General features: G+C 41.8%; 1 protein-coding gene across 1 annotated transcript in view; it reads left to right on the forward strand.

Moving 5' to 3' along the window:
- Window positions 1-17,348, forward strand: part of CHD7 (chromodomain helicase DNA binding protein 7) — an 84,496-nt gene that overhangs the window by 34,035 nt on the left and 33,113 nt on the right. Inside the window, exons 6-13 of the mRNA XM_007471475.1 lie at window positions 595-709; window positions 3,931-4,014; window positions 5,474-5,611; window positions 5,694-5,815; window positions 6,169-6,412; window positions 7,646-7,822; window positions 11,982-12,125; window positions 13,509-13,764. Of these exons, the coding sequence (XP_007471537.1) occupies window positions 595-709; window positions 3,931-4,014; window positions 5,474-5,611; window positions 5,694-5,815; window positions 6,169-6,412; window positions 7,646-7,822; window positions 11,982-12,125; window positions 13,509-13,764 (1,280 nt within the window). The remainder of the gene's footprint in view (window positions 1-594; window positions 710-3,930; window positions 4,015-5,473; window positions 5,612-5,693; window positions 5,816-6,168; window positions 6,413-7,645; window positions 7,823-11,981; window positions 12,126-13,508; window positions 13,765-17,348) is intronic.

Genomic DNA, 17,348 nt, shown 5'->3' on the forward strand with positions numbered 1-17,348 from the left:
GGGGGGGGAGAGGGACGGACGGACGGACGGACGGACGGATGGACGGACGGGACTGACCAGGAGCTGGTTGGGGACAAGGGAGTTCCAGAGCTGGTGGTGGCCCTTTGCTGCCCAGCAGCTGTAGAAGGAGGGAGTTAGGTTTACCTTCGCTCTTTTAAATTTGAATTCTTTTGACAAAAACCTTTTATTTCTCAATTAATGATAAAAGGCTCAAAACGAATTCATAATTAAGGCCACCCTGTAGTGCTAATTGTTTTGTATTGAAGTGTAATCCATTCACTCATGAAAACAGCTTGTTACTAGGTCATTTCCTTTTTTCTTTTCTTTTCTTTTTTTTTTTTAATGGGAGGTGGGTAAGAGAACTGCAGGCCCAGGACAGAAGGCAAATTTTAGGCATTATTATTGATTTTCTTTTTTTATTCTCAAACATTAGTAGTTATATTGAACGTGGCTTGGCAACCTCTGTGAGTAAGTAAACAGGTTATTATGTTAATTATCTGTTTAGTTCATTTTGGGGGGGAATGATAATGAACATGTATAATAAAAGGTTAATTGTCTTCTACCTGTTTCAAGTATATTATTTTGTTCTTTTAGCTCTTATCTTCATTGTCAATGGGCATCTGTAGCAGATCTGGAAAAAGATAAGAGAATTCAGCAAAAGATTAAACGATTTAAGGCAAAGCAGGGCCAGAATAAATTCCTCTCAGAGGTATGGACAACCTGGTTAATTTTCTAAAGTATTTACATTTTTAAAATGTTCTGAATTTTGAATTTTGGGTCAGTATATTATTAAGAAAAACTAGTTTGCCTCATTTGGTGCTGTTACTTGCATATCGGTAGCTGGTTATTGCTAAAATAATTTGTAAACAGGAAATTTCTCATTCTTCCTGTTGCTTAGTTCTAGAAGGTACTGGTCCTTATGATATTATGTGGAAATATGATGGTATGATTAAATCTTGTAATGAAAATACAGTCAGTAGACGGTGAAAAAAGTAAGTAGACAAAAGTCCTATTAAGATTTTAGCAGGGTAAGAACGCTACAGTGAGTATTTAAGTATAAGTTCTAGGATATAAAAGTTTCTTTCTGTTGGGGGAAGTGTGTGACAAATTACTTCTGTTCAAGTCAGTGTCTAATTGACAGAGTTTTCACTGAACTCCTTTTCACAGATCACGCGCTGTGGTACAGGAGTTGATATAATATTCTAATACCTTTGCCTGCGCGCCTTTATCCTAGGTTATCAATTATGGTGAGAAGGTACCCATACCTAGGGCAGGGAAGAAGTCCTGCGTATTTTACGAAGTGCCAGGTTCCCCTCCAGTGCAGTCAATTACATTGACAAAATGCCCTCACAGAGTGCTTCCTGGGGTCCCTGGGCTTGTGACCACCAATTTGCTTTCACTTTACAGCCTAAAGCAGTTAAAAGAGAAACCTTCACATTGAAAGACTAAATTGGCTGACTTTACTAGTTTTCCTCTCCATAAGGGAATTAAGAGAATGCAAACTGTAAAGAAGTGTGAAATTTGACGGAAAATAATACCTGCTGCACGACCAACTTCACACACGCCGACCCCCTGTTGGAGATGGGGGAACGGGGGACCAAAGAAAGTTGCGTAGTTTTATGTCATAGAGTCAATCCTTATACCCTCAGGTGACAGGTCTGGGTTCTCCTGGAATCTGATTTCCACGCCCCCAAAGACATACTGTAAAATCTGCACTGGATGGGAAATGAGGTGGAGGGGATTCCGCTAGGCAGATGTGTCCGTGTCACCTAGCACCAGCCTCCTCGCCTGCAGTGGTCAGCACCAAGGGGTGCAGGTGCTTGGGTGGGACTCACTCCCTCATGTCCTGGGGAGTATGTAGGTGATTCTTTCTTTGGAAGGACAGGTTCTGAGAAAATACTAGGAAGTTCTGTTTTTCATGCCCCTTAATGAAACTAAAGTTAAATGTTCGTGATATTGGGCAAGTTGAAATCCTTAGCTTCCTCCTAGAAAGAGACACTGTGCGTTCTACTGATGTTTTTGTGCATCCGTGTTAGGAAAAGGAAAGAGTACAGTGGTTACCCCCACCCTGCTCCTTAAATCATGGTTCTGCTCATTAAATTTATTTGTGCCTCTTGGAGTCAGATGCCCTTCAGGGACGTGGGCCCGGCCCGAGGTGTGTAGTCTATACCTTTTTGAGTCTATCTCTGGGAATCGCCTGTACCAAGGCTGAAATACATTATCTTGCTGGTAACTTGGCAACCAGAGATCTCAAGTTTTGTCCTGAATGGAAGTAGCATAAACCTGAGTCTGAAAAGGTGATCTGAAGGTTAACAGAGAAGGATACCAATTCTCTTCCCCTCTTTCTTTCTTACATACACACACGCACCCCCCGACCCCCACCCCCTGCTCACCACACACACTTTGTCATGTCCCGTAGATGGTCGTGGCTTCAGGTACCCCATGGTTCTGCTTCTTTGGGATTTTTAGTTATGACCACTTTTGCATTCTCTGTTTCACCTTAGGCTTCCTTTTAAGTCTCTACTCAAAAAGATGATCAAAACTGGAAATTATGTCACACGCATGGTGGCATAGATTGCTCGCTTGAAGGATAAACGTGTTTAGGAGTAAAGTTAAGGATTTTATTTCAGTAATGAAAGATTCTGTTTAAGAGCAAGTTGTCTTAGAGAGAGCTTTTATCAGAAGAGCCTAGTTTATGGAAAGTTCTAGTGTTTATGCTTTATATGAATAATACATAGATATTGTGTACCTAAGTCTAGAAGCTTTGACAAAGCCAATGCATTTAATATATTAACATTTTAAATTAACGGAACATTTCAAAGGTTTTTTTGCCTTAGTCATGAACTCTGTGTAAAGGCCTGAGGCAGTTGAAACACATTCTGGTATTTCTGGCTTTTGTTTTATAATTCACAGTTCAAAGCATCCAGACTGGGTGCTGTAAGTGGGCCCAGGGGCCCAGGGAATGTTTGTTATCCTCAAGCCAACTGTGACCAAACGGCCCTTCAACCTGCAACTCAGGGGATACGAAGAGTATCTACGTGGCTTGTAATATGTCTTTGCAAAGCATTTGAATGAAGTTATATTACTGATAAATTAATCTCTAGAAACACATAATAATGTGTCTTTTCTAACTTGTCTGACTCTGACTTCTTTAAAGTATGGCTTAGTCTGTAACTTCCTTTTGAGCCGCATTCTGTTCTTTTACATGAGATAACTTTGCAGGCACGCAGCCTTACTTTAGTTTTGTAAAGATTGTTAATATATTGGCTAAAGAACCCAATTTTTTAAGCCTCATTTCTTTATCCTTAAGAGTTTTAGCCAAATGCTCTATGTTCAGTACAAATAAATCATTAGAACACTTAGATGAACGCCAAGACTGTGTTCAAATGAGTTACTAATACTGATTGGCAAAGACGACCAACCATCATAAGCTCTGTTCACACTAAAATATGGAATTCACTGGTCTCAGCGTTTCTAGCTTTTGAATAACATTCTGCAAATGATGCTATGAGGCATCAGACAACTCCAATAGTTATGAGACTCCAACAGCACTTACTGTGCATGGCTCTGAGTCTTCATTGCAAGCTGTGGTTTCAAGAATGTTAAATGCATTGTGTGCCATAAGCCTTTTGGATTGCTCATTAGTGAATTATAATTTCACACTTCATTTAAAATATTCTTAAACATTTTCTCACAGTAAAAAGGTTTCCACACAGTAATTAAAAGACCCAGTTAACAAAGTCGGAGAAGTCTGATTTCCTCATGGGGAGTGATTTTGCTAAATTGTAGCATTTCAATGAATATAATAGAACTTGCCAAATACAAATTTTGTATTGCTGTGACCCAAAATGTTATTGCCTGATGAAAAGTGAAATAGTGTCTACTCTGAGGAGTTAAATAAACATTTTAACTTTTTTTCCTTTGATGTAGATTGAAGATGAGCTTTTTAATCCAGATTACGTGGAGGTTGACCGGATAATGGACTTTGCACGTAGCACAGATGACCGGGGAGAGGTAACAGAAGATCATTTGTATTAGAAGCCAGTGACTCAGAGAGCTTATGTGTGCTTATGGAGAATGACTGTGGACTCCCTAGATCTGGTTCTGGCCAGGGCCTTGGGTTATGACACACTTGCTCTAAACTTAATTGAAATTTATTGACTTACTATTAGTTCTAGGACTTAATATTATCACTGTAAATGTGTTGTTTTGTTTAGTCTGAGAGCTTTTTAGAAGAAATCAGTTTTCAGTGTGAAGCAAATAGATTTTTTGCACGGTTCCAGGTACGATCAATAAAGGATTCAATATATTTTGGTATAAATCTATTACGTAGCATGAATTTCCCGTATAAATTAAGAGTGCTCTTATAGCAGAATGCAGTGCAAAGATATTTAACATTGGACGTCCTTAGTGAAGCTGACGGACCTCATTTAACGTGGTGCACAGAAGATACTATAAAATCTTCCTCTTTACGAGATCCCAGTCTAGGCATGCCCAGGTTGCTTTGCAGAACCGTACGAGGCTGTTAAGGACAGTCGGTAGGGCATAAGAGTAAAGACAAGTCTAGTGACTTCTGAGCATTGTGTCTTAGTAAGTATATGCCCACCCGCCATGAGGTATGTCATTCCTAGCTTCTTCTTGTAAATTAAACTTTGTAAAGGTTTGTATCTTGCTTGTCCAGTGAGTCTGCAGTGGACTCGCATTTTACTCCAAACTCTGTATCACGAGGTCCACGATGTTTCAAAGATCGTGTCTGTGACATGATGTTTACCTTTCCAGTTTTGCTAAGTTGTACTTTAAAAAAAAATTTTTTTCCCCCATCGTATATTTACCTAGTACAGCAAATGTTTGTAGCATCACAACCAGGTCAGTGTACAGTGTACCTTGGTCCTGAGATGAAGATCAACAAACCAAAATATTTTCAAGCAGAAAGACAAAGGAAGTCCTATTGATCTGCGTTATCCAAACTGTTTTGCTCTGCAGTCTTTCTAGAGCTCAAACACAGTATTTTAAAGTGATAGCATGCAAATAGTATCTCTTTAAGAAGAAGGCGGAAATCCTAATAAATTGAAGTCTGTTTCTCATTCTTTAAGAAAGTAGCCAGTTAGGCAAATATGTGAACACACCAAGATGGGTTACCGCCTAAGTCTGAATCAGACGCCCGGTGATTTGCACGGTGCACGGATAAGATTAAGGCTCAAATTCGGCTTTGTTATTTGCTAGCTATGTCTGTGTACTTTTTTGGCTTTTGAACATGACTTACCAGTGGCTTAGATAAAAGTCAGTTTGTTCTGGTAATATTCAGTAATATTATTTCCAGTTTAGACTTGAGACTCTGTAACTAAGGACTCCTCGTTCAGTGGTCATAGTTCTAAAACTTCTCCCAGCTCCGTCTCACTGTGTCTGGGGTAGTGTCTGTCGGTAAGTGCAGTAGAGCATGAACCCAACTGTGCTGTGTTTAAACCCGGCCCAGCCTGTGACTCACTACCTGGTGAAGTGGTGCTCACTGCCTTATGAAGACAGCACGTGGGAGCTGAGGCAGGACATAGACCAAGCCAAGATCGAAGAGTTTGAGAAGCTGCTGTCCCGGGAGCCGGAAACAGAGCGCGTGGTAAGGAGGGCTCGCGGCGGTGGCTTTAATGTATGTGGTCTCTGAGAAACCACTAATGGGACTTTTACTATATTTGAAACAGGAGCGACCTCCTGCTGATGACTGGAAGAAATCGGAGAGTTCCAGGGAGTATAAAAACAATAACAAACTCAGGGAATACCAGTTGGAGGGAGTAAACTGGCTACTTTTCAATTGGTACAACATGTACGTAAAATGTGGGGTTTTTTTCACTTAAAAAAAAAAAGCCTATAGTAGCTCTTTTGTCGTTATCTAAAGTATTGATCAAATATAGCTTAACATTTTAACTCGCTAATAGAAATTATTTTTAATAAAAAGCAAACACTGGAAAGTATGCTTAATATTTGTTTACTTAACACATATTAATACAGAGATTGCTAGAAGTGTGTAGCAATAATTTTTATGTCTTAGAGCATTTTGTTTGAAACTGTATTTTGTTGTATCTAAGGGAACATCTAAGGCATGCATTTATGAGTTATGAAAGCACTGTCTTGTATGTATGCTTACTAAAGTTTCCTTGTTTTATTTCCCTCCCAAAGGCGAAACTGCATTTTAGCAGATGAAATGGGTTTGGGGAAAACTATCCAGTCCATTACATTTCTCTATGAGATATATTTGAAAGGAATCCATGGCCCTTTTTTAGTAATTGCCCCATTGTCCACAATCCCCAACTGGGAAAGGGAATTCCGGACCTGGACAGAGTTGAACGTGGTTGTGTATCATGGGAGTCAAGCTAGTCGTCGGACCATTCAGTTGTATGAAATGTACTTCAAAGATCCCCAGGTAAAGCATCACAGGCGGGCAGTCCTTAGGCTTATAGACACATTAAGGCGTTGGATGTTAAAATGGTCTCAGACCTTTGGCAGGGGAGGTCTAGATTTTGCAGACAGAGAATTTTGCTTTAGATTTCGTACCAATTTGCATTTGTCTTATAATTCCACATCTTTTGCTTGCAGCTCTTTATTTTTATAGCCTTGGTCATTCTAATTATTAGAATGAATGAAATTTCGTTTTACCTTGGAGGACTGCTAAAAATCATTTAATGTGTTAATATGCTAATTTGGTTTATTTTGCAAGCCCTGGAAGAAAGCAAAACAGAAAATGGAGTTTTTTAATGTGAATGGAAAGAATATTGTGTTATTTATTGTTGCTAGAAGTGAAAAATATTAGGTATGTAGTATTAACTGGTACATTGAATGAAATATACCCAAAGGGGAGAATTTATACTTTGGCTCTTAGTAGCAACTGCTATGATTTTTAACTAATTTTAGTTAATAATTGTCTACAATTTAGCTAATTGTCTGCAATTATCCTATGATATTGACAGCGAAGCATTATAAATGACAAAAGAAAGAAGAATAAATAGTATATGCGAAAATAGTTTTAAGCAATAGGTGGTAAATGGAAGTCCTATAGCTGGAAATAGGACAGAGTTTTGTTTTCTATGTTTGTTTACCTTGAGTGTAAAATCTGACCTACAGTTAAATACTTAAAGTAGAAAAAAACTAAAATCTATTTTGGTGTTGATCTTTAGATTTGGGAAATTGTTATAAGTTCTGTCCTGAGTTGAGCGTTCTTTTCGTGTTAGCACGTTAAAAGTAAAAAGCAAGTTACAAAAGTTTAGATAAATAAATAAAAAGTTTTGAAAAGTAAAAGTGGTTTTAAAATGTTGTCTTAGTACAAAATCTCTTTGGCCTTTCACCTTTTGGAGTCTGTAGGATGTAACTAGAATGGGCACACTTAGTGACTCTTTACTGCATGTGATCTGTAAGGAAATTGGGTTGGAAATTTTACTAACAATTTTCAGACTTCCTTGAAAAAGGTAAGGTTTTAAAACTCTGTTGTGCCATAAGAGCTTAAAACCTCCAAAACACCTTGAAAACAAAGTATAAGTGTTACCTAGAATAAAGATGTCCCCAAGGGGATCAGTACATATATTTTACTGCTATTTATTCATCCTTAAAGTTCTTAATGTAATCTTTAATGCTAAGTAATAATCCAGAGTTGTTCTTGTAGGGTCGAGTGATAAAGGGGTCCTATAAGTTTCATGCCATCATCACTACGTTTGAGATGATTCTGACCGATTGTCCTGAGCTGCGGAATATTCCCTGGCGCTGCGTGGTCATTGATGAAGCCCACAGGCTGAAGAATCGGAACTGCAAGCTGTTGGAGGGACTCAAGCTGATGGACTTGGTCAGTGGTCATGTTGGCGATTCCCTTGACCCCGGATAGAATTGTCACTGACTCAGTATTCCCGTTGCTCTGAATCTGACTCATAGCTTTGAAGGGTGTTTGCAAAACCAGTCAAACGCTGTGAGGTATGCTCCTGCGCTTTCAGTGACTTAAACGTTGCTGCTGTCTTCCTGATTCTCACACTGTTGGCTGGCGTCTTTGCACAGTTGTATCACGGCAGAGGATAGTCATGGTATTTTTCACTGAAATGAGTTTCCAGTATTTGCTTTTCCCTTTTGTTTGTAAATATTGCCATTTCATAAGCTGTTGGGCCAAATGTTAGCTCCGTGATGATCATCCAGTTATATTCCAGGGCTCGTAGATTTTGGCGTCCAGGGGCCAGGAGGACTTGCAGGTGCAAGTTCTCAGTAAGTTGAACGGATATCCGGAATCGGTTCAGTTCATGCAGACGCTTAGAAGTCTGGGGCATTGCAAGACCTTGAGTTTGATCTGGAATTTTAGACATGTCTATCCCATACTCTTCCAGCTTCCTAAGGGATAGTCAGGGCTGCCTGATTAGATTTTTCTAGATTTTTTTTTCAGTAGGAGTATCATAGGAAAACATATTGTAGGAGTGGTAGAATTTGACTGATTTTCCTGTCCACACTGCTGTATGATTTTCTAGCAGAAATTACTACATGACTCAGTCATCCTCGGGTTTCTTTTCACTCTGTAGTTTACAAGGTGGGTTTTGATCACTTCTTTTTATTTTTAATGTACATTTAAGAAGCAAAGATATTGTTATTTAGCATGTCTTGGATGTTTTGATGAGCTTTTCAAAAATACAGAAAGATTTTTAAAATCCCTTTAGTGGTGACTTCTATAGATTAATTTGATCTCTTGTTAATCGAGAGTTTGAGATGGGAAAGGAATATGCTGTATGTTCACGGCTTGTAAATTTCTTACTGAAGACTGGTACCACCGAAAAGAACACTTAAAAGCTTTCTGTTGCAGCTGGTTCTTTGAAGCAGCTTCTTTTATTCCTAAATTAAGGGGATTGGATTAGCCAGCTATTCTTTTAATTAACAACAAACAAAAATCTAGTTTTGTTTAAAGGAAAAGGTGTGACTGAACTATCTTATTTAGGATGGGATTTCCCATCCTTAAGACCTTTCTCAGAGCAGTTTTGTATTATTTGGTGTTCAGTCCACAGAACGAATTAGAACACTTGTAAATGGTGAACAGTCTTGAAGACATGAATAAGCATGTGGAAAAGAGAAACTCTGTGGCTGTATTTGGTCTCTCTAGGTGATATTTTAGTCTTACGTTGAAGTAAACCTATTAATGTTTAGGTGAACATTAATTCTCATGAAATATCTAACTACGTCTTCTGAGTAGGGACCCATCTTCACAGTGGTCCATATGAGACACAGTTATGGCACCATTTCCTGAAGGCTTAGATAGCCATCTGAGTTTATTTCAGTTGTTTTCTGTTATTAGTGTCTGTGCTCCCAGGTAGTAGATTCTTAACGGCAAAACAGCCCCTTCATGGGTGAGCGCAGTTCGTTTAACTGTCAAGGTCAAACAACCTAATTGTCGCTGGGAGATTCCAAAGGATTTTCTGTTGTTTATAGTAACACTTCATTGATGGATTAGAATTTGCTACCCAGATAATTTTTCTGTTACGTGTTGCAGTGTTCCCTAACCATTTTCACATAATGGCACATATAGAAAATGATATTTGTATATCATACTGGGGTACGCTGAGAAGGCTGGCCACTGCTGCAGGTGACCGGCCCTGGGGTCCTGACTGTCACAGCCGTGCCGGCTGCCCCAAGGACTTGGCATACCTGTAACTCATTCATGTCTCACCATGGGAAGCTCTGATTAACAAATGAACAAAATAATTCTTTTTCTGATGATCAAGAATCTTTACTTTCACAAGAGTTGTTTTCTAGATGGAACACATTATTATTGTTCAGAGTTAGAATATAATTATATTTGTCCAGTTCTGAACAGCTCATTGCCTGGTCTTTAAGTCCTTACTTAAAATATCCATCATGAGAACTTATACACTGGCCACTTTTTGTTCATCTTTTCTAGAATAAGTCACGGTGAAAATAGCAAATAATAACTATATCCAGCTATGGAGCAGGTCACAGGGAACTGCTGTTCCCTGCACTAGGCGCAGTTATGATGGAGGTGATTCGGGTTATCTTTTAAGTGCGTTCTGAGAAAGGGAGGACCAGTGAATGTTTTCAACTCTCCCATCGCAAAGGAAATTCTTGTGAAGATGCTGGGATGAGGGACATTTACGGTCCCCACTGTCCTCCACGGGAGCCCTGGAAGCAGGGCCATCTCCTTGTCCCTTCTTGACAAGGAGGGGACTCTCTGGAGGTGGCAGTAGTTCTTCGTGGATTCTGTTATCTCATCTTTCATTGTCAGGAGGCCTCACACAAATTAAAGACTGCTGAAATGAAATCAAATGGACGCCACTCCATCAGAGCTAAAAAGAATGGTAACGTGTTCAAGCCAGAAGCCTAGCTGCTGACATAGTTGAGCTTGGAGATGATAAGCTTGATAGCCCGTCTCTCACCTGACATTTTGTGGCACCTGTATGTTAATTGTATGTTACATAATAGTTACTTTCAAAGGGAAACCTGGTTTTGGCTTGCTACCCATGCAGCCTTACCAAAGGGTCATATGTGTAATCATTTAGTGAAACTGGTTTTAAACAGCCCTTGAGGGGAAGCAGCATAAAAAAGAAGTTCTTTTTTTCCCCCCCAAATAAGTTAATTTTGAAATTAATAACTTAAAAGGCTTTTTCTGGAGTACTGATATTTGGTTAGCGGCTCAGCATTTCACTTGGTCACAAAGGATATAAAAAAACCAGGAGACAATCTTTAGCACCAACACAGCTCTCCCACAGCAATAACTTTTTTCCTGAATCTATGGCAATATTTTAAACAATTCTTGGATGAAGTAATTTTGGACTTGAATATTTCAGGGCCGGTGGCCCAGGTTACTCACCAGTATGGTTATACGTTAGAAAATCCTCAATTGATTTGCAAGCTTCTTACTCTTTATGAATTGAATGAGTTGGAAGATGATGATGGTCTGTGTATCTTCCTGAATCAGAGACCTCTTATTCAAAAGGGAGCGAAGGCAGAATAAAAGCAAATTGAACTGTTTCACCTCGCTTTCAAAGTACTCCATTGACAGATAAGACACGGTAGGTACTGAGAAAAAGAGCATGCCCTTAGGTGTATCACCATCCAGGGTTTACCGAACACATACTCTCCGCTCGGCAACCGAGCCTTATCGGACTTCCAGTTGAGTCAGAATATTGCTTTTGAACCTCCTAGAAGGTGTAGCCACTTTTTAAAATAGCTTTAGTAACTGGACTGTGTACCAGATGGCCAAAGTAGAAAATAATAAGGCCCTTCAGATTAATAAATTCACCGTCGTTAAGACTGGTCACCATGTCGGATACATGAAAGTATGAGGACAAGGGTACAAATGCATAAGGAAAGCTGGAGAAAGAGCTCGTAAACAGGAAGAATTGCCTTAAAGAAATACGCACCTTGGTTCAAGGAGACAAAGTTAGAAGTAGCATCTATTTAAAAACAAAAAACAAGAAAGTGATTGTGGTATTTAAAACCAAGCTGACCTCTTTGCTAGTTTGAAATGTTTGCAGAAAAAAATAGTTCTTCATGTGCTGTTGCCTGTGGAAGACCTTCTTTTGTCTCTGAAGTGAGTCATGCAGGAAGTAGACGGGGAGGGGAAGAGCCCTGTCGGTGTGGAGAGCAGAGAGAAGCATGCGAGCTTTGTCTGAGCCTAGGGATTTGAGGAAAAACCTTAAACTTTGGTGGGGAGAGAAGCCTCAAGATGTAGGGGACCTGCGAAGCCACAGCACCAGAATGTTTCCTGGGACCTAAAAATCCCAGGAAAGAACAAAATGGCAAGACACGTTTACGGGGTCCGGGAGTCTCTCTGAAGCAGAGGCCACATTTCTCGCATCTCCGCCTTCGGATCTAACTCCTGTATTTTGTGCAGGGTGGGTGCTGAATTTCAGCGTTCAAGAGTGGAAGTCGGGAAATGCCTGTATCGAGAGAGGCTTTGGTGTTAAGAGATGCGCTTTGTTACGATTTGCTCAGTTGCTCTCCTCGCACCCCTGTAGGAGCACAAAGTGCTGCTGACAGGGACCCCGCTCCAGAACACCGTGGAAGAGCTCTTCAGCCTGCTTCACTTCTTGGAACCAGGTCGATTCCCTTCGGAAACCACCTTCATGCAAGAATTTGGTGATCTGAAAACCGAAGAACAGGTACTTACCAAGTCTCCTTTGTATTTCAATCACGTAATTGAAGATTAACCCTCGAAAGGGCAGAGCATTAAGATTTAACCATTTAAAAATGTACATTACATATCCATTCCCCCCTGCCCCCAACCAACCTCAGTAGACCGGTGAGCTTTACACCCCCTTTCCTTGGACATTCTGAGTCTCCGTTAAGGGGGTGTTCTGATTGGTTTGTTTGTCCCTTTGCCCTCCGGAAGGGCTGTCAAGATTCATAGAGAGGTTCCATACCTGTTCATGTACTTTTCAGCCGCTATGCTGTTGAGTTTGGTGGGGTTTTTTTTTTTTTTTGCGGTCCGCGGGCCTCTCACCGTTGTGGCCTCTCCCGTTGCGGAGCACAGGCTCCGGACGCGCAGGCTTAGCGGCCATGGCTCACAGGCCCAGCCGCTCCGCGGCATGTGGGATCTTCCCGGACCGGGGCACGAACCCTCATCCCCTGCATCGGCGGGCGGACTCTCAACCACTGCGCCACCAGGGAAGCCCGAGTTTGGTGGTTTTGCCATGTATGCTTTTGGGTGTAGTGTCAGAAGCTGCTGACATTTGTCGAGCCGATTCCCTCCTGGGGTTCTGAGGTTCTAGTCTTATTTCTTACTTGGTCACATTGCTTACTTTTCTTGAGTCTACATATGTTCATTTAGAAACATGGGTCCTAACTACCCTGCAGGATTTCTGTGAGAAATAAATATGGTATTGCATATGAAATGTGGTCGGTTATTTCATGCATCGTGAGAGTTATGTTGGTGTTGGTTATCAGGCTGTATTTGAGATAAACATGGAGATACGCTTGAAATCTTGGTCTTCATGTGCCCCCTCCCCTAACTTACTGTCTAAAACCTCTTAGCTTAGTTCAAAGTGGAGTCTGTTTTGTTTTGTTTTGCTTTTCTTAAAATAAGAGCTGTCAGGTGTGCAGTGTGCTATTGCCGGTCAACAGAAAAGAGAACAGAGAGGGACGTCCCTGCACGCTTATTGGTGCAGGGACCGGATAGCTCCTTGGCTTCCTCGCGCTTTCTATCAGCTCTTCCTTCCTCATCATCACAAAGGCTTAAGACAAACAGAAGGGAAAAGTAACAGAATAAGTGGGGTTCTTTTCTGCTGTGTTGTACCGTTCAAGCCTCCTGGCTGTTCAGGACTCCTGGGCAAGCAAAGTAGCCCATCGGAAATTGGCCACACAACCTTCATGCACTTCTGTTATGACATCTGTAATGTAAGATCAGTGCCATCATACCCTTCCTGGGCTTTGACAGATGAAAATGAATGGTAAATAAATAAGAGAATCGTGGGTTTTCATGTTAGTATATGTTTCACCATGCAAGCAAGTCACGATACCGGTATTTACTTGAGGTCCTTTTTTAGGTGCAAAAACTCCAGGCTATTCTAAAGCCAATGATGTTGAGACGTCTCAAAGAGGACGTGGAAAAGAACTTGGCCCCCAAGGAAGAAACGATCATCGAAGTCGAGCTAACAAACATTCAGAAGAAATATTACCGAGCCATCCTTGAGAAGAATTTTACGTTTCTTTCCAAAGGTGGTGGTCAAGCTAACGTACCCAACCTTTTAAACACTATGATGGAATTACGGAAGTGCTGCAATCATCCCTACCTTATTAACGGTAAGCTGCCCGCCTGGCACCTTGTTTCCGTAATTGTCAAAACCCCAGAAATCCTTTTCTCCCTCCAGACTGATGACTTTATGGTTCATAATCATCCCAGTGTGGGTTTCATCATCTTCCTATTCTTCACAAAGCCTCCTTCTCTGTAGCCGAGGGTGCAGGACTGTTGTCCCCACCGATCCCTGAGGCAGGACCTCCGCTCACCTTTCCTGTGTCTGCATCTCACCCCTTGAAGGGAGGTGTTGCTGCTTGGTGGCTAGAAGTCATCAAACATGGTCAACAGTTAAAGAGAAATTAGCCCCTGATTGAGGTTTCCTTGCTCTGTATGTGTGTGTGTTTAGGTCAGAGAAGTTAAAGAGCACCTTTGGGGTGAGAGGCAGCTGTCAGCTGACTCAAGACTTTGATGGGAGAAAAGTTCTTGCAGTCTTGAGGCCTCTAGCATCCATTCTCTGAGTGAAAAGTTATCTCGAGTGTTGATAATAGTTGGTTCCTGGTGCTGACGGATGCTTCATGGTCTTCCTGTTTTCTTAACTAAATTGATACTGTTATGAACTGATATGAGGAAAAACCTGTATCGTACCCTTCCAGAGATCATCAGAGGAATAAAGCTTTCATGCCTATGATGTGTAAGATACTCTGGGGAATACAAGAACCTTCCGTTTGTGAGGGATTCAGATTAGGAAAGCTGTCAGAAAGCGATGGCGCTGAGACAAGGATTTTGCCAGTCAGGGTTAGAAAAAGAAAGGGCGTTTAGGCTGACGTAGTCACATGACGAAAGAGAAGGAGGCAAGAGAACAAAGGGGGAACCTGCCCAAAGTATAAAGGACGCGTAAGAAACAGTGGGACAGTGAACCTTAGACACAGTGGGACCTTGTGGGAAGCCCAGATGCTAGCTCGTGGAATTTTGGTGAAGCTTGGAAATGATTAGAGATGTGATTCAGGATGATTGATCTGGCAACATCGTATAAAATGGACGGGAGTAGGGAAAGCGTACAAGCAGAAAGCCCCGCTAGGAGGCGACTGCCGTAGTCCAGGCCGGAGTTAATATGGGTTAAAGAAAAGTGATGGCCAGCTAAATCAGGGTGCTTGTGTGCAATTCTAATTGGCCAGCAATTCAGTTAGGTTCCTTTCCAGGGGAGAGGGAACAAAGCCAGGTTTGTCATTATCACACTCCATGAGGTTCAAGCGCAGCTAAATTAAAGAGTTGCTCATCTCTCCCCGTTGCGTAACTACACACGTACCGACCACCTCACATCCAGAAGTTGCAGTTACTAAACGACAGAGTAGTCCCCACCTGGAACTGTCTCGACATAGCACACGAGGTCGTGGCTGTGGTGTGACATCAGTGGATGTCTTGCTCAAACTTTGCGCTTGTAGCTTGGTCTTTAAAGAGAGTATCATGTGTGATCATTGCCTGTTTAAATGCTGCCAGCCTGCTAATGGCCATGTGTTTAAGAGCCTGTGAGGCCACTGTGGCGAGTGTCACCAGCCTGGTCCTGAGCTGGGGAGATGGAGTTGGGGCTGAAGGTGGTTGATGGTATGAGTAAAACTCTGGTGCATGGACACACACACGTGAGAGACATACACACACACACACACACACACACACACACACTTTTTTCATTTAATGTCTGTTTAAAAAAAAAAAAAAAAAAAAAAGAGGCACGGTAACTTCCAAGGGGAAAGAAAAGGCACTAACAAAAGCTGAAATGCTGCAGCAGGTCGTGTGGGAAAGGAATGTCTCCGCAGTGGTTGGTAGAAATCTGCCCTAGTCCCATCAGTTTACCTTGTCGGTTTACATGCTAATCACGTGCCTTGAGCATTGTGAAGCGGGCAGCCTACCCCAAACCACCGCCCGGAGGTCTCCTCCCTGGCTGACGGCTCTCCAGACTCATCCTGTGTCATTCGCTGTTGGCAGAGGTTCTCAGGACTTCCCAGGTGTGGATCTGTGGCTGTTGTTCCGATTGGTCACACCTCGAGGTCAGCTTTTCTGTCCTGACAACAAGTTACAAGGTGTCTGTTAAGCAGGCATCCTTACACGCCTTCACGTTGGGAAATCATAGTAAAAAAAAAAAAAAATACACACGTGGACGCACCGGGTGTTACAGCTGCCCAGATGACCTATGTAAAGGTTGTGTTTCAGAGGTTGACCCAGGGCCAGGACTCTCTGTTCTCATCCACAACCTGGAGAAGGAAGGACAGAAGTACTGACCCAGTGCCAGCTCCATGCTCATTTATCGAGCAGTTACAGGAGGCTTTCAGTTTTGAAAATTAAACTGACGTTTGGGTTGGTTGTGAAAGAGCAAAGCAGCCCCAGTCAAATGAAAGTTCAGTTCAACAGAGCACAACGTATCTGTGATCGTGGACAAGAGAAGCAACTATTTGTGTAGGTTGAGAGCGATAACATCAGCAAAGCGGAAAAAAAATTAGAAGTGATTGTAGAACACAAACTGTACATAATTGAGAAATGTTTCTAATATGTACTGAGACTTAAGAGCATCGAACAGTGTTAGGCGACCATAATAAACGCTTGGTAAGTGTTGCTAAAAGTTGAGCAGGTAACTGTGTGTTACCGTATGTGAGAGTGAAAATCATGTTGAAGACTTGGTAGGGGCCCCGATGGTTCAGGGCGACTTTCGCATCCTCTGTTGGTGGTGAGGGGAGGGCGGTGGAGAACCGTGGGCAGAAAGAAGACAAGACTGAGCTCACGTGATGGAATGAATTTCAGAGAGAAAATGGTAATCTGCAAAAGAAAAAAGTTTCTTGGGCTTCCCTGGTGGCGCAGTGGTTAAGAATCCGCCTGCCAATGCAGGGGACACGGGTTCGAGCCCTGGTTCGGGAAGATCCCACGTGCCGCGGAGCAACTAAGCCCGTGCGCCACAACTACTGAGCCCGCGAGCCACAACTACTGAAGCCCGCGCGCCTAGAGCCCGTGCTCCGCAACAAGAGAAGCCACTGCAATGAGAAGCCCGCGCACCGCTACGAGAGTAGCCCCTGCTCGCTGCTGCTAGAGAAAGCCAGCACGCAGCAATGAAAACCCATAAATACATAAATTAAATAAATAAGTAAAATTTAAAAAGAAAATAATTTCTTGTTTGTTTGCAGCTAATATAGCCAGGTGACATTGCAGCTCCTGCCCTCACAGTGACCATCTGTTTAAGGGAACAGACTTCCACACTTCACGTTATCTCTGACACACACACACACACACACACACACACACACACACACTTTTAAATGTGAACTCAGGACTTTAGGGCAGTGCCAACGGTATATTTGGGCTTATCATGACCTATTTCCAGTTAATTTTCTGATAGATATTTACAAATCCAGCATCAAGGTAAATCTTTAACTGGTAAACTTGAAAATTCGGCCTTGTAATGACTTAGAAGGTAGGTGTTGCTTTCCTCCCCAACTCCTTCCCTGCTCTCTTGTCTTCAGCTCTTCTGGGGAATAATATAGTGCTACAGGAACCATGTAGGAAATATGTTTGCTGGTATTTTTAAATGAAGTGTTATTAGTGTCAACTGGCTGCCACTTTAAGAACCTAAACTCACAGCAAAGAGCTGAATTGATTAATTCAG

The sequence above is a fragment of the Lipotes vexillifer genome, unplaced genomic scaffold (assembly GCF_000442215.2).
Source record: "Lipotes vexillifer unplaced genomic scaffold, Lipotes_vexillifer_v1.1 scaffold165, whole genome shotgun sequence".
NCBI classification, from domain to species: domain Eukaryota; kingdom Metazoa; phylum Chordata; class Mammalia; order Artiodactyla; family Lipotidae; genus Lipotes; species Lipotes vexillifer.